The following is a 24,863-nucleotide window of genomic DNA, read 5'->3' on the forward strand; positions in this document are numbered from 1 at the left end:
AACTGGGGTCCAAAAAATCCTATGCAACAAGAAAAACCAAGTTTGACTCATAGATGCTGACGCTGTACATTTCAACCTCCAAGTCCAAATTTGTGGCCATCGAGATGCAGAAATATACTGCTTTATTTGAATTCTGACAAAAGACACAGCCTAGCTTGAAACATCAGCTTCTAAAGAACTGCAACAAAAAAAAATCCCATTTATACTGGAGAAAAAGAGAGAGAATTACCTGTTATTACTAAGATAGGATCCTTGTTGCAACTTAAAGAACCCCTTACTGTCACACTTTGCACATGGATCCAGTATTGATGGTATGGTTTGAGATTTCTAATTATTGCTGATGTTTTCCCTTCTTCTTCAAGTCTTATTTCATATTTGTTTTCATCAGCATCCGAGATTGTTAAAACATAGCCATAGAAGGATGCGTTAGATGAGTCCAGTGGAAGGTCCCATTGCAGAAACATATCTGTGGCGGACACATTTCTTGCTAGCAGATTGCGAGGTTGAAAGGGTCCTGAAAGTAGCCAAGAAACTGTAGGTTTACGTTTTGGTCACATATTATACACAAGAGTGTCACTTCCGTTATTAAGATGCAACACAAAACGGTCACAAGTATTCCCCGTGATGCTTAAATCCACAGTTTGGTTTGGTTTAACAATACGATAGAACACAATGAACTGTAACCCGCAACGCTAATCCCACTCTTTTATTAAGGCGCGTTAAATGCTAACGTGTCCATAGCATTTAGTGCACGCTAAATCAACTAGTGTGCCTTAGGACAAGGACCCCTAAGGTAGGATAATTGCTGTTTCCATCAGAAGGGCAATTATGAAAGCCAATTCCACATGCATAAAAGGATTTTCTATGTGGAAATGTAATTACTGTAGATTATAACGATGTACTAGATTCACTATGCAAACCGATTGTGTACCGATCGGTTTGCGAGCCCTGTGCGACCCGATTTCACTTCGACCCGATTCACTTACCTGTGTACTGATCCCGATCCCTATCCATGCTTGCAAATGAGGGGAATCGGCGTGCAAAGCAGGAAGGGCGCGATTCACTAAAATAAAAAAGCAACACCGCCTGGGCTGGCCGATCCTAAATAAGTGGCTGCTGAGGACCAGTCGCTGAGGTCCTTTCTGACTGCCCTGCCTTCTGCCGCCCTGCTTTGCTCTCTGCCCCGATCTCCTGCCCCTCTCTGCCCCGCATCTCTCTTGCCTGCCGCCCCGACTGGCCGCCCTGCTCTGGGCCCGAATCTCTCCTGCCTGCCGCCCTGACTCGCCGCCCTGCTCTCGCCCCGAATCTCTCCTGCCCTTCCCCGCACCCGCGAGTTAAAAGTGGGTTAAAACCACGGGCTCGCTGGGCTAGTAAAAGTTTTTTTTAAAAAAAAGTTGCGGTTCTTAGACGCATGCGCAGACCATCTAAAGATGGTCTGCGCATGTGTCAGGATTGCACACTAGCGATCCGTGTGGTCCGAGGGGGGCGTTCCTCCGATCGACCTCATTTTTATCTTTTTCTTTTGTGAATTGGTCGGGCCTGCAGGGATCGGCCACAGATTGGGCATGGAAGTCAGGTTAGTGAATCTAGCCCAATGTCTCTTCTGCAATACAAACTAACTACTATTTTTACTGGACTTTTACTGGACCAGAAGAGCAACCATCTTTTCAATATTAGCTCCCCAGCAGTGGAATAATTTGCCACTTTATTTACGTGGCGAACCATCCTTAGATAAATTTAAGCGCGCCTTAAAAGGTTTCCTTTATAAAGATGCATTCAATATATAGATAGAATAATTAATTAAATACAATATCTTGGTTCACGGAAGTTTCGCCCCCCACATTTCGCCCCCAGCAATTCGCCCCTCACATTTCGCCCCCGCACATTTCGCCCCCCGGATGTTTCGCCCCCACACATTTCGCCCCCACACATTTCGCCCCCCGGATGTTTCGCCCCCACACATTTCGCCCCCACACATTTCGCCCCCACATTTCGCCCCCCCACATTTCGCCCCCACATTTCGCCCCCACACATTTCGCCCCCGTCTCGGAGCGCAAATCCTTACCTCGGAGCGCAAATCAGTCCAGCTACTGTTGTGAGCGCGAGAGAAGCCAAGGGGGATCGAGGCTTCTGGAGAGATGCAATCAACTGCAGCATTAGACAGCTGTATTAGAGAAGGGTGGGATGTGTGTGCTGAACACGGCTACTTTCCCCTCCCCCCATACACGCCAGTGATTATCCAAGCAGGAGCACCTGGCCAAAGCGAGACAGCGTCCCGCGAGAGCTGTGCGCGAGCGAAGCCTAGGGGGGGTAGGTCAGTCCAGCTACTGTTGTGAGCGCAAGAGAAGCCAAGGGGGGGTAGGGAGTCGAAGTCTGGGGATGAAGGGGGATCGGGGCTTGGGCCGAAAGGGAACATGAGCTGTGCGCGAGCGAAGCCAAGGGGGGGTAGGTCAGTCCAGCTACTGTTGTGAGCGCGAGAGAAGCCAAGGGGGGGTAGGGAGTCGAAGTTTGGGGATGAAGGGGGATCGGGGCTTGGGCCAGAGCTCCGTGCTATGTGTGTCATGCACACATGGAACGTTAAACATTGTGTGGCAAGCATGGCATGAGGGATTGTAGCAAGGCAGGAAACTAACTGCAACAACTCCAAATCTAGCCTCAAAACCTTTCTCTTTAAAGATCTATACCTAGGTTTAATTACTCATGAGACTCAGGCAATGGCCACATATCAGACATTCCATTTCTCCCTCTTCTTTTCCCCATGCCCCTTTCTTTTTATGCAATGTGTCCCAACCATTTTCCCCTTTTAGCGTGTTTTGTCTTTAATATCATGCAGTCTGTCTTTTTACTACCCCATTTTTACTTATATTTTAAATTTTGTACAATGTAAACCTCTTTGGTAATTAACGCAGTATATCAAAGCTAAATAAACTTGAAATTTGTATACATTTTGGCTTCTTTTATGCACCATGAAGAATATGCGCTCCCTGTGAAGAGTGCACACCATTTGCAGAGAGCATATATTGGGCATGACCTGGATTGGCCACTGTTGGAAACAAGAGGCTGGGCTAAAACAGGATTTTTCTGAATTTGAGAGGACCAAAATACATAATTAACTTTTTTTGCTTCATTTTATCATGTTAAAATGGTGATTTGTTTCAAAAATCGCCTTGCTGCACTTATCAGCGCGCTCCAGCGGGATAAGCTCATGTTCCCTTTCGGCGGACCTGCGGCTCGTCGGAGGCGCGCGGCGTACGCTCGTGGGACGCTGTCTCGCTCTGGCCCAAGCCCCGATCCCCCTTCATCCCCAGGCTTCGACTCCCTACCCCCCCTTGGCTTCGCTCGCGCACAGCTCATGTTCCCTTTCGGCCCAAGCCCCGATCCCCCTTCATCCCTTTCCGCTGTCTCGCTCTGGCCTTGGGCCCGATCCCCCTTCATCCCCAGGCTTCGACTCCCTACCCCCCCTTGGCTTCGCTCGCGCACAGCTCATGTTCCCTTTCGGCCCAAGCCCCGATCCCCCTTCATCCCCAGGCTTCGACTCCCTACCCCCCCTTGGCTTCGCTCGCGCACAGCTCATGTTCCCTTTCGGCCCAAGCCCCGATCCCCCTTCATCCCCAGGCTTCGACTCCCTACCCCCCCTTGGCTTCGCTCGCGCACAGCTCATGTTCCCTTTTGGCCCAAGCCCCGATCCCCCTTCATCCCCAGGCTTCGACTCCCTACCCCCCCATTGGCTTCGCTTGCGCACAGCTCTCGCGGGACGCTGTCTCGCTTTGGCCAAGCCTCGATCCCCCTTGGCTTCTCTCGCGCTCACAACTCCCTCCCCCCCTTGGCTTCGTTCGCGCACAGCTCTCGCGGGACGCTGTCTCGCTTTGGCCAAGCCTCGATCCCCCTTGGCTTCTCTCGCGCTCACAACAGTAGCTGGACTGATTTGCGCTCCGAGGTAAGGATTTGCGCTCCGAGACGGGGGCGAAATGTGTGGGGGCGAAATGTGGGGGCGAAATGTGTGGGGGCGAAATGTGTGGGGGCGAAACATCCGGGGGGCGAAATGTGTGGGGGTGAAATGTGTGGGGGCGAAATGTGGGGGGCGAAATGTGAGGGGCGAATTGCTGGGGGCGAAATGTGGGGGGCGAACCTTCCGGATCCCCAATATCTTGACCCTAATGCATTAAACGAATAGGTCATCAAATTATAAAATTTAAGCATTCCCTAAAATCTTTTTTCTATAAAGAGGCTAATATCACATAGTCTGTTCAATAAAACTAAATCTATACAAATTATTAAAATATCTTCATCTTATTCATTTTATACCTTTCCTCAAGTGATCTCATCCTTTGTGTTCTTACTTCAAATGTTCCCCTTTTTATAAATTGAAGTCCCTCCATTTGTACCAGTTTATATCAGTTTGTAATAGAACAAAAATGATATGTATGTACTGTCTTATCTTATTTTATTTTGTCCACCCTGTTTTCTTTTATATAACGGATACATGTTATACTCATTGAAATATATGACATTGCGTAAAAATCAAACACTTAAAACTTGAACTTGACTTCATTGTGGGAGTGATTTGGTGCTCTCTCCTACTTATTTATTTCTTAACCGCCTATAACTAGACGGTTTTACAAAAGACGATCATATAAAATAAGAAACATACAGCACATATTATACAAATAACAGGTCCTTCATATCAGCCATATTTTACACCACTCGACAGCGTTATCAATGCAGAAACATTCACAATCCTGGAAAAAAGCATTTATTAAAATGCTTCTGAAATTCTACATGAGCTCTTAATGATCCGGTCAACTTATTCCACAGCGTTACTCTTAAAGAGAGATAGCGGAGGACCTAGTACTCTCATAGGGGTCCTTTTACTAAGGCGCATTAACCAACTTAGCACACGCTAAATGCTAACGCGCCCATTATATTCTACGGACGTGTTTAGTGCGCACTAATTGTCGACGCGCGCGCTAAACCGATGAGCACACGCTAAATCAGCTAGCGCGGGGGATAGGGCGCTGCTGAGAAGCCTGTAAGCGATAATAATAATAACAGTTTATATACCGCAGGACCGTGAAGTTCTATGCGGTTTACAATGATTAGAAAGCTGCTACAAATTGAGTGGGACTTACATAGTTGGAGATTAGCGGCTAGCAGTTTAAGAGATCAGTTGTTATGGGAGAGATTGAGATGGGAGATTGTGATGGGAGAGATTGTGCTGATCAGCTGCCTAGGTACTTCAGGACGTTTTATGACTCTCTAACGCAGGGGTGTCCAACCTTTTTGCTTCCCTGGGCTGCATTGGCCGAAAAAAATGTTTCTGGGGCCATACAAACGCGCAAACGTTGCAGCAAGACAGAGGAGGGAGCCGGCAAGACGGTAAACACCCGGGGGCAGCAGAGAAAAACACCGCATCGCCCTCAACCGGGACCGCACAAAATACTTCACGGGGCCGCATGCGGCCCTCGGGCCACAAGTTGGACACCCCTGCTCTAATGTATTAAACTAATCCAGAGATGGGAAAAGTGTACCCTTTATCTTTGGTATGTAAAGATAAATTTAATGAACAAAGGTATGGGACTTTATGATGGATGATTAATGTATGGTTGGTTTTGCTTCGCAGTTCCCCCGACCTTGATAAAAACAGACGAAACACATCGGGAAGGGGAACCAAGAAGGACTTAAGATAAGTCAAAACTAAATATATATATAAAGCTAGAAAATAATTATTTAGAGCCAATTTCATATGAAATGGTGGAATCTGAACTCCCAGATAGTCACTTTTTGAGTATTGAAGTACTGGATTAGGTACTTCAGGAGCACGTATGTTTTTAGGTGTTTCCTAAATTCACCATCTGCCCCCTCAGATCGCAACGCTTTGAGTGTTGTTTTAGAAACTCTAGCAAACCTTAACAAAATATAAATAAAAGGTATTCTAAAAACCGCATCAGAGAAAGAACGCATAGCCATTAATGACTTAAAAAAAAAATCAGTATTTCTGGAAGCTTTTTGACTTACTTGTCTCTACCCAAAGAACAGGGCTGAGGTTAACCTGGGCCCCTCCTGGGCTCCTCATTGCCAACCAAAAGCTGTACAAGTGGCCAGGAGAGAGCTGCTCAATTGATTTCCTTCTGGAGCCTGGAGGCAAACTCTCGATATATTCCTCTGAGTGGGATGAAGAGTATTTAATAACAACTTGACACCCTGGCTTAAGCCAGCCTTGCAAATCACTCCAAGCAAATGTAGCTTCAGTTTCTCTTACATCTTCCAGATTAAAGGTGAAGTCGTCTGGCACAATAGGAACTGGAAAGAAATATTTAACACTTTCAAGTCGATAAGAACAAATTGACAAAGATTACAATTCTAAAACAAAGTTATTTATCATGTCGAACCGCAAGGTAATGGCGGAATAAAAATCACTAATGTAATATAATGTTATGTAATATTGGTGGATCCAAACAGTGGCGTAGCCATGGGGGCAGCAGTGGCGCCCCCTTCCCCCCCCCCCACTGCCGTGCACTCAAGCGCCGCTTCCCTTCCCCCATACCTCAGTGATGTTCCTGGCGCGAGCAGCAATCCCCAACCCGCTGTCACGCCTGCATGGGCTCTCCCTCTGATGTCACTTCCTAGACGAGGGTCCAGGAAGTGACGTCAGAGGAAGAGCCAACCCAGACACGACAGCAGGTTGGGGGTTGCTGCTCACCCCAGGAACGTTACAAAGATACGGGGGAAGGGAACTGGTGCATGCACACGAGAGAAGGGGGCCAGGGAAGTACCAGGTGGGGGTGGAGAGGAGGACCAGGTGCCGCGCCCCTACCAAAATGGCACCCGGGGCGGACCGCCCCCCCACTCCTTACTACACCACTGGATCTGAATAATTGCTCTGCGCTGGACAAGGAGCGTGCGACTTACCTCCTCTTTTATTAACCAATTAGCGCACGCTAAATGCTAACGGGGATTCAAGACAAAGTTAGACAAGTTCCTGCCGAACCAGAACATACGCAGGTAAAGCTAGTCTTGGTTAGGGCGCTGGTATTTGACCTAAGAGCCGCCACGGGAGCGGACTGCTGGGCACAATGGACCACTGGTCTCACCCAGCAGCGGCAAATCTTACATTCTTATGTTCTTATGTCTATAGACTAACATGCACGTGTTAGTGTTTAGCACACGCTAATTCAATAGAAACATAGAAACATAAAAAATGACGGCAGAAAAGGGCCACGGCCCATCTAGTCTGCCCACACTAATGGCCCACCCCCTAACTACCTCCATGAAGAGATCCCACATGCCAATCCCATCTTTTCTTAAAATCTGGCACGCTGCTGGCCTCAATTACCTGTTGTGGAAGATTATTCCAGCGGTCAACCACCCTTTCGGTGAAGAAATATTTTCTGGTGTCGTCATGAAATTTCCCACCCCTGATTTTCAACGGATGCGCTAATCGGTGAGCGCACCTCAGTAAAAGAGGGCGGGTTAGTGGTTAGAGTTACAGTCTCAGCACCCTGAGGCTGTAGGTTCAAGTCCCACGTTGCTCCTTGTGACCCTGGGCAAGTCGCTTAATCCTCCCCTGCCCCAGGTACTTTAGATCGACTGTGAGACTGCCAGGACAGATAGGGGAAATGCTTGAGTACCTGATGTGTAACCTGTTCTCAGCTCCTTTGGGAGGAGGGGCTAAAAAATTGAATAAATTAAGTAAGGGCCTAGCTAGTCTGCGAGCCCAACTTTCTTGTTAGCTGTGCAAAATGGAGTGAAACAATGGTGTTTGTCAGAATGCAATTGGGAAGGGGCAGGGTTAATATGAGGGGATAATATAGTAGGTATATAATAATAATAATAACAGTTTATATACCGCAATACCGTTAAGTTCTATGCGGTTTACAAAAGATTAGTGAAGTACAAGTTGAGAGAAGTTAAGGGATTGGAAAACAACACCTCATTCTGTAGCAGGGCCCGTTACAGAATGCACATGCGTGTGCAAATTATAAAATGCTAGAACTTATACGTGTAGGTACAATTTCCCAGGTAAGTGTGAACTTTGCATTCAGTTCTATTTTGTAATGTCAGCGTGGAGCTGCTTTTAATGCATAAATGCGAGGGGCATATACGTGGGCAGGAAGGGTCAGGTTCTACAAACGTCGCCTGAAGTTAGGCGCCTAGGGTCGGTGCCCGACTTTAATTTTCTTAATTGGCTCAATCGGCGCTATTAATTCAAAGCACCATTTAAAAAAAAAAAACAACAAAAAAACAATTAAGTTTACAGGATCTCTAATGTTAGAAAAGAAAAAAGCGTCAAAGCTTTCTAAGAGAAATTGAGGGAGAGAAGGAAGTCTCCTTTGATGATATTTGGTCAGCAGATCTGAATGCAAATCCTGGGGAAATGGATTGGAAGTCATTTTGGGCATTTTCAGCAAGACCCACTATGTCAGCATCCATTTGTCAATCTACTTATTTTATCTTTCCCTATGTTATTATCCTTAATTGTTCTCTCTTTCTTTTAAATTGTGTTTCTCCCCACCATCTTATTGTTCCATGTAAGTAAAGTTACGTCATTAAGAGTTTGTTAACTGGACCCTATTTAAAATATTATACTGTTAAACGCTTAGAATTTATGACTAGTGTTTTATCAAATTTTTTTAAAAAATAATTTGTATTATTTTATTAAATTACAATAGTGTAATACAGTAAATTGACAACATAAAAATATTATAAGAAAACACTATTACAAGCAGAAAGTATAGAATCATAACTATAACCGTCCCCTTCCATCAATTATTGATATTAACAATATTAAACATCTTAATAAGAAGATTCAATATCTATATTAATCAGTATCTATCACTACCCAACCCTCCCGCCCATCCCAACCCAGATGTGTAATGAAAAAACTCAGAAGGCAATATATTATCTATTAATTTACATTCGCAAATAATGCCAATGGATTCCAAATTTTGTTAAATAAAACACTACTTCCTGAATGTTCTAAACTTGAAGCTTGATCTTGCATAGAGCTTATTGGACCCCGACCAAAATTGCAAGGGCGTTACAATCATCTTCGGACTTATGTTGGTCTTACTGCCAGCTGCCTGGGACTCTCTTGCACCTCCTTTATACGTGTCCTAACCTACAAATTTACTGGTCGAATATTTGGTCCAGAAATCTCTCTATAATACATATGAATAATAAGTTGCCTATGTCATATGCCCATCGTACTGCGTTCCTCAAACCCAGATATCTCATTACCATCATCATTCAACACATTTTTTGATTTTACGATTGCATTAGCTATTCATCATATTATATGTCACTGGAAGGATAACTCTAAACTTAACTTTCATGAATGGTGGAATCGCCTTTGCATCATCAGGAAATATGAAGAAATAATAGCATTCAAACAAAATAATATCAGTAGTTTCACTAAGGCTAATGTGTCCCATAGGATAACATGCAAGTGTTAGCGTTTAGTGCATGTTTAGCGTGCAATATTTATCGCGCGCTAAAAACATAGCGCACCTCTGTAAAAGAGGGGGTAAGATTTGGGCTCTTCGAGACGAGTTTTGTAAGGATTTAAATGTCAATCTCAAATGATTCCATTATATTTCATGTGAGAGTTTGCAGCTTATTGTATTGTATTACTGTATTATTTGCATATTTTTGTTTTTGAAAAATTTCAATAAAATGTTGTTACAAAAAAATAAAAAACATTAAAAATGATTTTTAAAAATGAATTAGATGGTAGGTGCCTAAGTCAAGCCGAGGTCACGTCATGGTTTTAGTATCTGTTTATGTTTCTTAATTGGACCCTGCAATGATGACATCTGAATGGCGCAATATCAAATCTGTACAAATAAATATAACAAACGATCACATAGGGGTCATTTTATTAAGGTGCATTAACCAATTTAGCGCGTAGTAAATGCTAAGGAATCCATTATATTCTATGGGCGCCTTAGCATTTAGCGCACTAATCTTTAACATGCGCTAAATCGGTTAGCGCACCTTAATAGAAGGACCCCATTATTAGCAAATTCAGCCAAGTAAATAAGGCTCCGTTATTTGTCACGTGAGAAGCAGCTGGCGAAGCTTGTAAAAACTCTGAAAATAGGAGAATTACGTTCATATTCACAGAGAGACGGGAGTTGCAGAAAGCAGTAAAAACCAGTGAAGATAAAATTTGGACCCATAGCATTTTGTCGCAAGGTGTAGCAGTCCGTGTCATTTCCTGGTAACACTGATGAAGGCGCTACGTCGGTTTTTTCCAAGTCAAAAAACGATCCATCTGTCCAGAGCAGCCCACCTTCTTCCTGATTCCAAAAAAAAATGTACATTAATAACCAACCTACTTAAACTCAATACAATGAAATTACGAGGAACATTGTCTTTCGTATGTTTGATAGTTGAAGGTTACATAATATATAATGTTCTTTTAAGTTCTTCATCTTTACCCAAAGAGTGGTAGAAATCTGGAATGCTCTTCTGGAGGCTGTTATAAGGGAAAACACCCTCCAGGGATTCAAGACAAAGTTAGACAAGTTCCTGCTGAACCGAAACGTACACAGATGAGGCTAGACTCAATTAGGGCACTGTTTTTTGATCTAAGGGCCGCCGCAGGAGCGGACTGCTTAGCACGATGGACCACTGGTCTGATCCAGCAGCGGCAATTCTTATGTTTTGTTAATGGCGATGGATTTTAGGGTTACTTTCTTTAAGAATTTGCTGGTTTAAGATGGCCATATAAAGAACTAAGCATTATGAACCACTCCAAAATGGCGGAAGCGACTGAGGCAAGTCACACTTAGGGATCATTTTACCCCATTAGGATTGAACATTACACAAACAAGCGCGTTTTCATGCATCGGCCCACAGGAATGGAATCGTGTGCTTATGTATATACGACAGCAGGATAATCGGTGTTTTGTAATATGAAATATGGGAAGTGACGTTCTGTCTAGGTATAAGCGCTGGGTGCTTTTTAGATGATCCTTATGGACCTCTGCACACACTCATATGCAGAGGTCCATACACTCGTTTTTGTGTGTGCAGAGGTCCATAAGGATCATCTAAAAAGCACTCATAGTATTCTGCAGAGTTTTCCATCAATTATACGCTATGTCATACAAGGGATATTACATTAGGAAGAAGGCTCCTGAGGCAGGCCATATTGGCCAAAACACGTGCGTGTCGAGCCATTGCACAGACTTTTCTCACTTGTGAAATAAAATTGCACCCCAACATCATTGAACATCTCCACTGTGTTCTGTATGTTTTTAAGCGTTTTCTACTCCTCTTAGTTTCTTTATTCAGTTTATCATAATCTCTCTTTCAAAATGCTAGTACAGTAGATTTCCTTAATGTCTTCCCTCCAGTTATTAAGTCATATTTGATCATGTTATCATTATTGTCAAGTCCTAACGTCACCATCTCTTGCACCCAATAGGTCTAAAATATTCTCCTTCACTAATCTCACAAGCTGCCACCCCCACAAGGAAGTATTTTGTCCAGCTAATTCAACTAACCAGACTCCCACAAAAGAAGACATTCCTGGAATAGATATTATTCAACAGCTGGTCCACTTGCATCTAAGTGACAATTAACTCTTCTCTTGTATAAGCAAAGCTTAAAGAGCAGAATTTTAATTATTTTTGCCGTTTTGCTGTAGTCAGCTTGAACTCCCTCTTCTGAAACATGCTTATGATCTCTTTCCAATGAACCACACAGAGTCCAGCAAGAGACAGGCCCTCGGGAGCAAAACCTAGGAAAAGGAGTGGGACTGGTCAACGGGCCTTCCACTCGCACATCAAAGCCAATGGACCCAACCTCAGCTGACAAAATAGGGTGTAGCTGTTTATTAGTATTCAAAAATGAACAGGCCTAGCCGAACACAGTACTGTGTTTCGGCATGAGAAAATGCCTGCATCAGGGGTACTGAGAAACCGAGTGCTGTTCACAAGAGGCGATGCTTTGCTCTGGAGACGTTTCATGTGACGAGTCATTGGATACATGTACTTGCAAAGCATCGCCTCTTGTGAACAGCCACCACATCGCTGAATGCACCCTCCCCCAGACTGAGAAGGACTAGAGCATGCATTCAAAAGAAAAGGAACATGGAGGCGACAAGTCAAAACCGTGGGTGGGGGTAGGATGACTCAACAAACTGAGTGGAGAAAATGAGAAGAACAAAATTCTGATTCCTTCTGCACATGAGCAAGGTAGGTTCTGAAAAATAGCTTCCCAATGTTAAGAACATAAGAATAGCCTTGCTATGTCAGACCAATGGTCCAACTATTCCATCTTCACTGAGGCCAATCCAAGTCACAAGTACCTGGCAGAAACCCAAAGAGTAGCAACATTCCAGAGCTGAAATTGTGATGTCATAATACCTCATTCCACCAATGCCTAAGAGCCAATCTCAGTAGTGATGTCACAATGGCTTGACTGTCCTATACCTGACTCACATAAGAACATAAGAATAGCCCTACTGGGTCAGACCAATGGTCCATCTAGCTCAGTATCCCGTCTTCACGGAGGCCAATCCAAGTCACAAGCACCTGGCAAAAACCCAAATAGTAGCAGCATTCCATGCCACCGATCCAGGGCAAGCAGTGGCTTCTCCCATGCCTGTCTCAACAGAAGTTTATGGACTTTTCCTCCAGGAACTTTCCATACCTTTTTTAAAACCAGCTACATTAACTGCTCTTACCACATATGATTTGCATGCCATTAGTGCTGAATATTAGGAAGCAGTGGCGTAGTAAGGGAGGAGGTAGGGGGAGGGGTTGTCAGCCCCTGGCGTGGTCTTGGTAAGGGCACCGGAACCCATCCTCCTCTCTTCCCCCTGGCCAACTCCTCCCCGACCCCCTCTGACGTGCATGTATGCCTGTTCCTTTCCCTCGTACCTCTTTAATTTTCCCTGGACGAGCAGCACTCCGAACTTGATGCCCGCGTCAGTGTTGCCTCTCTCTGACGTCACTTACGGGCCCTGTGCCTAGGATCCGACATCAGAGGGATAGCCGACATGATGTGGGCAGTATGTTCGTAATGTTGCTCGCGCTTGGAAAATTAAAAAGGTATGGGGGAAGGGAAAGGGTGCACACACGGCAGCGGGGGTTGGGAAGGAGTGGGGGTGGAGAATAGGGCAGGGGAGGGGTGCTTCTACCCTGGGTGCCATTTATCCTCACTATGCCACTGTTAGGAAGTTGTTGGGGGTTTTTGTGGTATTCCCGTGGTGTTCTCCTGCGCTGTACAGAACGCTGTAACCAGGTCGGGGTCCTAGTGAATTGGAAGGAGCAGAGGACATCTACAGACTATCTGTAGGAGTAGAAGAGTCCTGTGTGGCGGACAAACAGACAAAACAGATCTATCAGCAGACTAGGGGGCACTGGATAAAGTTACAGGGAAATACTTTTAAAACCATTAGGAGGACATATTTTTTCACTCAGAGAATAGTTATGCACTGGAACGCTTTGTCAGAGATTATGGTAAGAACGGATAGTGTAGCTGGTTTTAAGAAAGGTTTGGACAATTTCCTGGAGGAAAAGTCCATAGTCTGTTATTGAGAGACATGGGGGGAAGCCACTGCTTGCCCTGAATCGGTAGCATGGAATGTTGCTGCTATTTGTGGTTCCAGAATCTTGCTATTCTTTGAGATTCTGCATGGAATCTTGATATTCTTTGGGGTTCTAGAATCTTTTGTTACTCTTTGGGGTTCTGGAATGTTGCTACTCCTTGGGGTTCTAGAATCTTGCTCTTCTTTGAGATTCTGCCTGGAATTTTGATACTCTTTGGGGGTTCTACAATCTTTTGTTACTCTTTGGGATTCTGGAATGTTGCTACTCCTTGGGGTTCTGGAATGTTGCTATTCCTTGGGGTTCTGGAATTTTGCTCTTCTTTGAGATTCTGCATGGAATCTTGATACTCTTTGGGGTTCTAGAATCTTTTGTTACTCTTTGGGATTCCAGAATTTTGCTATTCTTTAGGGTTCTGAATGGAACGTTGTTACTTCTTGGGTTTTGGCCAGGTACTAGTGACCTGGATTGGCCACCGTGAGAATGGGCTACAGGGCTTGATGGACCATTGGGCTGACCCAGTAAGGCTATTCTTATGGTCTTTAAGTAGGTGCTAATTCTGGGAATGTACAACGGAAATCAACAGAAGAGGAAGCAAAGTCAGAGCAGGAAAGAGAGAGATGTGAGGGACAAAGGAATGCTAATTCAACAGGGTAAAGGTGGAGCTAAAGGATAGGGAAATTGAATAGGGTTGCCAGACTTCTGGATTTACCCAGACGTGTCCTCTTTTTAGAGGACATGTCTGGGTGTCCGGACTGCTTTTCAAAACCCGGCACTTTGTCATGCGCACTTGCTCTCCCAATGTGGATCCAAGCACGAGAACAGGTTGAGGGGGGTAGGGTTGGGGGTGGGGTTGAAGCTGGGGTGGAATGGGGCGTGACTTGGGAGGAATGGGGCGGGGCCATGGGTTCTAATGTAATCTAATCTAAGGCTTGGCTTTATATACCGAGTCATCATTCTAAGAAAGCTCGACTCGGTTTACAATAATTAACAAATAAAAACCATAAAAAATAAGACTAAATTTTGGGAAATTAATTTTCAAAGTAAAATCTGGTAACCCTAGAAATAGAAGGCTTAGGAACAGTCCCATGATGCCACCTATTGTACTACTCATCAGTTATCGGAGCAGTCTCGGAAAGAAAAAAAGGCTGATTGTCAAAAGAATAGACCATATCTAATATAATAAAGCCCTAAGCGCATATGCGCACTCCCACCTGTGTGCTCCTATTTTCCGTGCGCTATAGGGCACTGCAGGTAGGAGTGCGCATGTGCGAGAATCCCCCCGAGGGGATGTCGGCCGCTGCAGGCCGCTGCGGCTGGCAGCGGCTGCACTGGTGGCTGGCGGCGGCTGCAGGCCGTACCAGCGGCTGGCGGTGGCTGCAGGCCACACTGGCAGCTGCCAGCGGCTGCGGAGTAGTAGATTTCAAATATGTTTATTAGGTTTTAAATGGAACAAAGAGAAACAATAAAAGGAACAGTAAAACATACAAAATGAAGGGCGGAAGAGGACCATCCAACCGTACAAGATGACACTCAAAAGATGTACAATATATTGAACCATACAAAATGTACATGACAGTCCAAACTAATATTGAATGGCATCCTGGAGAGGGAAGAAAGAAGAAAAGAAAGATAATAAAAGTAACGGGTTCCGCAAGCTAAGAAGGAGTCAAAACCAAGTACGAGCAGGGCGGGCATCAATTTCCTACAGAAATTAGCGTGTCTAAAAAGACAGCAGGGCGGTTTATAGGAGTAACATACCAAGTTGGAATGTCAACAGTTAGGGGGAAAATATTTTATAGGTTCCCAAATTTGAGAAACGAGTCCTAATCTATTGGAAAATTCTGCCGCTTTGGTTTCATATGAGTGTATCATGAGAACTGTATTCCACCAGAAAGTAGTATTGAGCAAGTTGGCCGATTTCCAATTATGAAGAATCATTTGTATCGTTATGGCAAGTAGAATGTTAAGGAGAGATTGCTGTTTAGGAGTCAGAGGATCTGGGACGGCCAGAGCTCGAAAAAGAAGAATGTCAAATGAGAATTCCGAGATAATAGGGAGGATACGTGAGATGATTCGCCAGATCTGTGTCCAGAATGAGCTAAGAATAGGGCAGGCAAACATCATGTGATGCAGATCGCCTAGCTCCGATAAGCAGTGCCAGCACAGATTAGAATCTCTCAGGCCAGCCCGAAACATTTTATTAGGGGTCCAGAAGACCTTGTAGGTTAAAAAGTATAAAGATTGAGAGATACTGGCGGAAGCAGTGGGACGGACGATTTTACTAAAATAATGCTCCCAATCTTGGTCTGACCCCTGCCATGTCGTATAAGCAGACCAAATGTCAGTAGATTTCTTGGAGCGGGGATAAAAGGAGGATCTTAGTTCTTTGTAAAAGAGGGACGTAGAATGACCCAAAACTAATCCCAGGTGAGAAGACGTTAAGAAAGCCGATAAGGAAGAATAGGAGAAAATAGAAGGAGAGCATTTTCTCAAGCAATGAGAGAGTTGAAGCCATCGGAAACATTCCGAGGGAGGAAGTGTGAATTTATCCATAATCTGCGAAAAGGACAGGAGTTCCCCATTATCTAAGACCTGATGTAACATCCAAATGCCCTTATCCATCCAACCACGCCAATGGATAGGGCAGTTATCAATTAGGAGAGAGGAGTTATACCAAAGAGGAGAGGAAGTCGTATGCCATCTATTGGTTTGAGAAATATGATCAAAATGTTGGATCGCGTGGAGAGTGGCACAGATAGTGACAGATTTGGATTGTAGTAAGTTCATAGAGAGATATGGAAGGCAAAAGAGTGGAATAGGACTCACTATATGTTGTTCAATGGAGTACCAAGCAGCATGGTGTACATCGGGGACCGGATCCTGAATCCATATGGAGCTATATCTAAGCAAAGCAGCGATATGATAAAGAAAAAAATTGGGAAAGCCCACTCCCCCATCCTCCTTAGAAGATTTGAGAATTGACAGGGCGATGCGAGGGTTTTTTTTACACCAAAGATAATCAGAAAATTTACTCTCAATGGATTTATAGAAGGCCCTCAGAGCCAGCTCAGGTAGCATGGATAGATAATAATTAACAATTGGGGAGATAGTCATTTTAATTGCTTCAAGACGCCCCCACCAAGAAAGAGATAGGGGGGAACCATCTCTTCAACAGAACCTCCACTTTGGAGGCGATAGCAGAGAGATTAAGAGACATCATAGTAGCGGTGTCTTGGTGAAAAAGGGTACCAAGATATTTCAGGGAAGAACAAGCCCAACAGAAAGATATGGGGCCGCAGTCGGAAATAGAAGTGAAGTCATTAAGAGGCATAATTTCGGATTTATCCCAGTTTATGCGGTAGCCCGAACAAAGAGAGAAGTCGGAGACCAGTTGGAGAAGAATGGGGATAGAGGAAGCTGATTCAGAGAGGAATATGAGCAAATCATCAGCATAAGCCAATGTTTTGATCTGGTGTGATCCAACAGGGATTCCCATAAGGCCTGAGTGCTGGCGGATAGCCAGTAGGAGAGGTTCAAGGGCCAAATTAAAGAGGAGAGGGGATAGAGGGCAACCCTGACGGGTACCTCTATGAAGATGAACGGGATCAGAAAGGGAGTTGTTAATTCGCAATCTGGAGAAAGGTTGGTTGTATAGCAAACTGACCCATTTCACAAATTCAGAACCACACCCGAACCATCGAAGAGCATTAAACAAGTGATTCCATTCTACCATATCAAAGGCCTTTTCGGCATCTAAAGAGATCGCTACCATAGGAGCAGAAGATGAGTGTGCAATATCCAGTACAGCATTAAAAGTGCGTGCATTATCTCCAATGAAGCGATGTCTCATAAATCCCACTTGACCCAGATGAATGAGAAGACCTAGAATTTTATCCAGTCTAGAGGCCAGTATTTTCACCAGAATTTTGCTTCAGTGTTAAGAAGTGAAATCGGTCTATAGTTGGCCACTTTGGTCTCATCTCTCCTGGCTTTGGGCAGTACTATAATATGGGCTTCTGTAAAGCATCCCTGAACATCAGGATAGGAAAAGAGATAATCGAAAAGTTGCTTAAGTAAGGGCACGATATCTTCAGAAAAAGTTTTATAGAATTCTATTGGATAGCCCTCAGGGCCTGGCGATTTGTGAGAGGATAAGGATTTGATGGCTTCCAGAATCTCTTCTTCAGTGATGGGAGCGCCAAGGCCGGAAGCCTGAGAAGATGACAAGGAAGGATGAGAAATATCCTGAAGAAAGTGGGCGTCCGACAGTGACGAGGAAGCAGTAGAGGATAAGTAGAGATTCTCGTAGAAAGTCGTAAAAAGTTGAGAAATAGAGGCGTCATCAGTAGCGAGCGTACCATCCTCTTTGAGTATGGCCGCAACTCTAGAACGATGTTTACGGTTAGCCAAATATCGAGCTAGGAAGCGACCCGATTTATTGGCAGAGACATAAGTTCCAGATCTGGAGATCAGAAAGTCTTTTTGTGCTTTCATGCGGGATAATAGATTATATTCAACCTTCTTGTCGATCAAAGTAGGAGAGAAGTGAGCAAAGTTAGCTGCAACCTGTTGCTTTTCCAGTGAAGAGATTTCTTGTTCCAACGACTCCAATTTAGAGGAGTCGGATTTCCTTTTCCATGCAAGAAAGCTAATAATCTCGCCCCTAAGGCTCGCCTTAAAGGCTTCCCAGACAGTAGTGAAAGAGGAAGTAGATGAAACATTACAAAAAAATTCAGATAATAAAATTTCTAATTTTGTCTTGAAAGATGGTATCCGACAGAAGGGAGGTATTTAGCCGCCAAATATGTCGAGGGCATACATTCTGCAGTTCAATGTGTAGACCAATGGGTGCATGATCCGATAGGATGATAGGGTAAATTTGGGAGGCACGAACTGAAGGAAGCAGGGATTTGGATATGAGAAAGAAGTCTATTCTGGAGTAAGATCGATGGAGGGCGGAGTGAAAGGAAAAGGAGCATTCTTCTGGGTGTAATAGTCTCCAAGGGTCACAAAGACCCATATCTTGGATAACATGATAGAGTTCTGTCCACATTTTAGTGATATGGAAAGGAGAAAGAGATTGTCTATCCTTGAGAACGTCAAGAGAAAGAATAAAGTCACCACCAATCAAAATTGGATATTCAGAGACATTCAAGAGGGTTTCACGCAGAGAAGACATAAAAGATGGGATATCGATATTTGGAGCATAAATATTAACAACAGAAAACATCATATCCACTAGTTTAATAGAGACGGCAAGCCATCTGCCCTCCAAATCGGAAAATTGTTGCAAAATTTGGGCCCTTAGGGAGGTCTTGAGTAAAATCGAGACACCCCTCTTCTTATGGAAAGCCGGAGAGAATAAGTGGGTATCCAGGCACTTTAAGCAAAGAACAATCTCTAGAGTTGAGATGAGTTTCCTGTAATAGAAGAATATCATAATCTTTTAATCTCAGATAGTCCATAATTTTCTTGCGTTTAAGGGGTTGATTAATACCGTTGACATTCCAGGATGCAAATTTAAGGGACATCATAATAGAAGAGGAAGAATCGAATATAAAATGGATCGTAAGGAGAGATGCCCGCCCTGCCAGAGGTTATGAGAAATGGAAAAGAGAGAGTATAATTATGTATGAGAAAAGGAAAAGAAAGCCCTCTCCAGGAAGAGTGATAGAGAAGAGAGCAATCCAGGTTGTCAAACATAAGGCAGCAAAGCCATAAACATCCACCTCCAAGTAACTAAATGAGTAAAACAATCAGAAGTACAATATAAGTAGGTGAAAGCATGGCGCTGATCCAATTGATCTAAGGCAGAACCTCAACAAAAGACTAACGCAAACTGTGTTGAGGCGATAGGGTCCATGCTCAGACCACTGGATGGAAGTACCCAAAACAGTGGTTAGTGCATAAGTTGTCATATATACCAGATAGTCGTGTCATCAAAGACATTATAAAATATGACAAGTAAAGCAGTAGGTGGCCAACATCACATGTGAAGTGTACAGGGCCTAGTGGTTGAAAGGAAGAGACATATCATGAGGCTATAAGTAAAAGGTACATCATAAATCATCAGGGCTTTGAGGGATGGAGAACTGGGTAAGCATAAGTAGTCAGCAAAGTATGAAAACAGTGCACAATATGCAAAGCTAACTGTAAATACAGATCCAACGTAGTAGAGTGTTGGGAATACCAGCAGAGAACATAGAATGCCCCTGAAGAAGTTACAACTACCAAGTACAACCCAATGCATGAAAAACCTAAAATGTGCTCATATCCGGATGAAGAGAGAATAAATTGACAGGGACCGGGACAGAAATTCATTAGATAAGAGCTAACCCCTCAAGAGAACAGTAATGTACAGCAGAAAAGTGCAAAAGAAAAAACATATTCATATATAGAAATAAATAAGCAGATCAGGAATTTCAGAACACATTTCATAGCAATATGAGCCAGAGGAGTACATATGAATTAATAAATAAAGAGAGAAACAAATAAATAATATGTGCATATGGGAGTGGAGAAAAATTTAAGAATACATAACCCAATTGTAAAAGACCTAGAGACAAAAGGATAATCAGAAGTTGATATATCAGGTCGTAATACATAAGTAAAAGACGATACAAAAATTGATAAATCAGGAAACCAATAGAGTCAGGGTAAAGTAGAGGTGAATCATACATATCATAGCATACAAACATAGGGTCATAATTAATAATATGAATTTCAAGTATAATGGCCTAAGAATAGCAAAATAAGTAAAAGGAAATAGATCGGATCCTAATACATAAGTAAAAATTGATAGAGAAGTTAATAAGGTAATAAACAATTAGAGTCAGGGTAAAATGGAGGCGAGCCAGACATTTCATATCAGGAGGGTAGAAAGAGGTAACAAGGAATCAAGGCTGAAAAAGAAAAGAGCAGAGGCCCTATGACATAAAATACAGTAGGGCAGGAAAAGCACAAGTACATAAAGGAGAAATGAAGAAAGAAAATAAGAAAAACCAGAGAGAAACTGAGAGAGTCAAGGGAACAGAGTAGTAAAAGGGAGGAAAGAAAACAAGGTAAATATCGTACTAATTCCTCGAAGTACAGAAAAAGATGTAAAAATAGGAGAGGGAAGCCAAAGCAAGTGTAAGCTAAGATAACATAAGTAAATTGAGGACCTAGTTGATAGGGGAACAGATCGGGAGGCAGTGAATCACTGAGAGATATGCTCAAAGGGTGAAGGAAAAATACAGAAAACAGTCAGGACAAGGCGGCAGTATTTAGGAACCAAAGCAAAGACAAACAAGGGGAGAGGGGACAGAACAATTCAGGAAGGTAAAAGTATAGGAGTGGAATCGGGGGAGCAACAGAACAGAAAAAAGGCAAATTATTATAAAGGGGCATATTGGAGCAATAAGAAGAAGTGCTATTTAGAGTCCCAGAGATGACAATAATGGTACAGTATCAAAGGAAGTAAAACTGAAAAGCGGTAATGAGCAAAGTTCATGCTGTGAGAGGGCTGACTCGGCAGGAACCATCAGAGGAAAAGTCTCGCTAGGCAGGCATTGGCACATCAGCCCATTTTGGTCTGGTGAATCCAGTAGCGGAGGAGATCCGGATCAGAGTAAGAGTCGGTCTTGTTGTGGTAGGTGACCCAGAATCTCGCCGGGTAAAACAAGCCATATTGTGCGCCGAGGTCCTTAAGCTCCTGGCGCAGGGCTAAGAAGGCCTTCATTTTCGCGGCAGTAGCTGGCTCCAGGTCGGGGACTATGATGATCTTGCTGCCCTGAAGCAGCATGGAAGCTTTCCCCTTGGCCGCGGTCAGAATCTGCCGAGTATGTTGAAAACGTAGAATCTTGACGATGATAGGTCGGGGGTGCTTGTTGCCCTGCAAGGGGGTTGAAGGACAGCAGTGCGCTCGCTCCAGCTCGAGCAAAGGAACAAACTCGAGCCCATGAAACTTCGGGAGCCACGATGGCAAGAAGGACAGGGTATCATTTCCTTCGGCCCCTTCAGGCATCCTGAGTATTCTTAAATTACAGCGTCGGCTGCAGTTCGCCATATCCTCGACGTCGGCAGTGAGCTTTAGAATGGCCGCCGAGTTGGCACGAACAGCAGGGAGATCCTTCTCAACGGCAGTCAGACGCTGAGTTACTTGTTCAAAAAGTTGTTGAGACATAGCAAGCTGTGCATGAATCGACACCAATTCAACTCACATATCTTTGAAGATATCGATGTGCGATTTCATCATATTTTTTAAACTTCTTAGTTCGTCCAAGATCAAGTCGCCGTCGGCCTCGTGATCCTCAGTACAGCCGGATTTCTCCGGGGATGGCGGTGCCAATTTAAGGTGTTTGCTAGCTGGTATGGGATCTGCTTTTGCCTTTTTAGTAGTCATCTTAGCAGAGAGAGAGAAGTTATCAAATCGGAGATAACAAGAACTACCAAAAGCTAGTATTCTGAGATCGATAATCTGGTAGGGGAGGTGGGAGCACACAGCTCACGCCGCCATCATGCTTGAGCTCCAACTGAAAGTCCCATGGCTGCGGAGTATTAATTGGAAAATTGGGGAGGGGGAAGCAATGGTAAAGGACAGCTGGAGACGGAGGAGGCAGGTAAAAGGACAGACAACTATTGAGGAGAGAAAAAAAAGGAAGTGGAGAGGGAAATACCACTGCTGCTGTTGCACAGGGAAGTGGAGGGGGAGGGGATGCTGCTGCTGCACAGGGAAGTGGGGGGGGAGGGAAATGCAGCTGCTGCTGCACAGGAAGCACGGAGAGAGACATAAAGACAGACAGTGGGAGTGAGACAGACAGAAAGAAAGGAAGAAAGACACAGGGGCATGAAGAGAGACTGAAAGACAGACAGACAAAGAGGGACAAGGAGAGAGACAGACAGAAAGAAAGACAGACAGATAGCAGGAGGGAGAGAGACAGAAAGAAAGGAAGAAAGAGACAAGGGCAGGGAGAGAGACAGAAAGAAAGACAGACAGACATATATTCTAGCACCCGTTAATGTAATGGGCTTAAAGACTAGTGTTATATAATACACGCTTATCACAAAAGATAAAGAGCACTCACCACTCTGTCATTCAGACCAGTCCATATCATGATTATTTCATTGTTGGTCCTTAGGTAAGATGATATAAAAGTATATTCCTCTTTAGTCTTTATGTTAACAAGATGCGCCCCTCCATAAGATGAATCGCAGAGGTCCTGTGCATCACTCCATGAACTGCACCGTTTGTTAATTTGGTAACAGCTATTCTTAAAGGCCACCCATCCCGGAGAGCATGAACCTGCAGGGAAACAAGTAAATAATATAGTCCGTGGGTGCGAGACGCCTATTTATTTAAAACATTTTTTATACCGTTTACTCAAACTAAACGGTTTACATCAATAGAAACATACTTAGTTTATTTTTAGGCAGGGTGCAAATTTTAAAAAGAAATAGATACTGCAATAATTAACCATTTGGACTATTGCAACATTGTTTATTTAGCCGGTATTAAGAAATATCTTTCCAAATTGAGAATCATTCAAAACACGGCTGTTAGACTTATTTTTGGTTTATAAAGGTTTGATCGCGTTACTCACTACTACAGGGGTAGGGAACTCCGGTCCTCGAGAGCCGTATTCCAATCGGGTTTTCAGGATTTCCCCAATGAATATGCATTGAAAGCAGTACATGCAAATAGATCTCATACATATTCATTGGGGAAATCCTGAAAACCCCTGCACTGCTACCAAGAACTGCATTGGTTGCCGGTTGAGGCGCGGGTTATATTTCAAACTAGGTTGCATCTATTATCGAGTAGTAGAGGGTGAAGCCCCGCTCTGTATGACTAATCTATTTTGGTTCTCCATTCAAAAACACTCTCGAAGCTCTAAAGCAGGGGTGGGCAACTCCGGTCCTCGAGGGCCGGAATCCAGTCGGGTTTCCAGGATTTCCCCAATGAATATGCATTGAAAGCAGTGCATGCAAATAGATCTCATTGGAGAAATCCTGAAAACCCGACTGGATTCGGGCCCTTGAGGACCGGAGTTGCCCACCCCTGCTCTAAAGCCTTTTTAGACTTTTCCAACAGTTAAAGGCTGCAAACTCAAAAGGTATCATGATCGCATGCTTTCTTAACAGGCTACAGTGGGGGATGAGGACTTCCAATCCATTATTTTCTTCAGTTTCTTATTCTCACTTTAGAAGACAACTGAAAACCTAGTTGTTTGTAAAAAGTTTGGGGCTCTTAATTTTCTTTATTCATTCCGTCTTGTGTTTTTAATTAACCTTTTGTAAAACCGCATAGAACTCAAAGGGAATTGCGGTTAAGATATTGATTTATGATTACAATTATGATGACCTCGGAGCGACAATGACCGATTACATTACATTACATTACATTAGAGATTTCTATTCCGCCTGTGCCTTGCGGTTCTAAGCGGATTACAAAATTGGGTGATTACCTGTTTCAACGTCAATGTCCAGCCTTTGAGAAATGTTTATTAATTCAGGGTGCAGCTGCTTAAACTGAAACTGAAAACTGTACCAGGTTCCAGGCTTCAGATTTTCCCATGCGTGAAGAGAAGATCGATTCTGCACAATCCGAGAAGAGTTATGCAATAGAATCGAAACAGAGAACTCCTCAGCCAGCTGACTCAAGTTGAAAGAGACCGTTGTGCTTGTAATAACTGTTCTGATGTTTTCTTCTGTGATCCCATCTAATGAAAAATTAATATTAGAATTTATTAGAATATTAGATTCATATTATGAGGAGAAGTTAAGGAATTTTCTGGTGATATAAATGCAATGTTATTTGTGTGTTATTGCATTGTATTGTTTTATGCCTGTACGGCTGTTGTGGATGCCGAGGGGAGGTATTATTAATGTATTAATTCATATTTGTGTCAATATTCAAAGCAATTTAACCAGCCAGAATTGGCTCCTGGCTGATTACCGTATTTCCCCATATATAGGTCGCGTGTATGGGGCGCAGCCTAGTTATATGGGGCAGCCTATATAAAAAATTTTAATCATCTTCCCACCCCTGGTACCTTTTTCAGAGTCCCCTGGACAGCGGACGACGAATCTCCAGTGGTGCAGGGCAACCGTGATCTCGTCGGTATCTGACCTGCCCCAGCACTGTTTGCTGAGTGACTGACATCAATTCTCGTGAGTCTCGCGAGAGCTGACATTGGCCATTCAGTGGACGGTGCGGGGCAAGCCGGATGCCAAAGAGATCTTAGCTGTCCTGCAACGCTGGAGATTCGCCATCCAGGGGGCTCCGAAAAGGTACTGGGGATGGTGGGGGGGAAAGATTAC

General features: G+C 43.9%; 1 protein-coding gene across 7 annotated transcripts in view; it reads right to left on the reverse strand.

The window, feature by feature from the left end:
• PTPRQ (protein tyrosine phosphatase receptor type Q) overlaps positions 1–24,863 on the reverse strand; it is a 294,193-nt gene that overhangs the window by 260,431 nt on the left and 8,899 nt on the right. For 5 of the 7 annotated variants that reach the window (XM_033952702.1, XM_033952703.1, XM_033952707.1 and 2 more), the window contains exons 4-8: positions 24,008–24,262; positions 22,628–22,845; positions 10,109–10,298; positions 6,016–6,300; positions 230–514 (exon numbers count right to left, since the gene is read on the reverse strand). In XM_033952702.1, coding sequence (XP_033808593.1) covers positions 230–514; positions 6,016–6,300; positions 10,109–10,298; positions 22,628–22,845; positions 24,008–24,262 — 1,233 coding nt within the window. Of the gene's footprint in view, positions 1–229; positions 515–6,015; positions 6,301–10,108; positions 10,299–22,627; positions 22,846–24,007; positions 24,263–24,863 lie in introns of those variants that run through there. The other 2 variants (XM_033952701.1, XM_033952706.1) reach the window with 2 other exon arrangements.

Source organism: Geotrypetes seraphini, chromosome 7 (assembly GCF_902459505.1).
Source record: "Geotrypetes seraphini chromosome 7, aGeoSer1.1, whole genome shotgun sequence".
Classification (NCBI taxonomy): domain Eukaryota; kingdom Metazoa; phylum Chordata; class Amphibia; order Gymnophiona; family Dermophiidae; genus Geotrypetes; species Geotrypetes seraphini.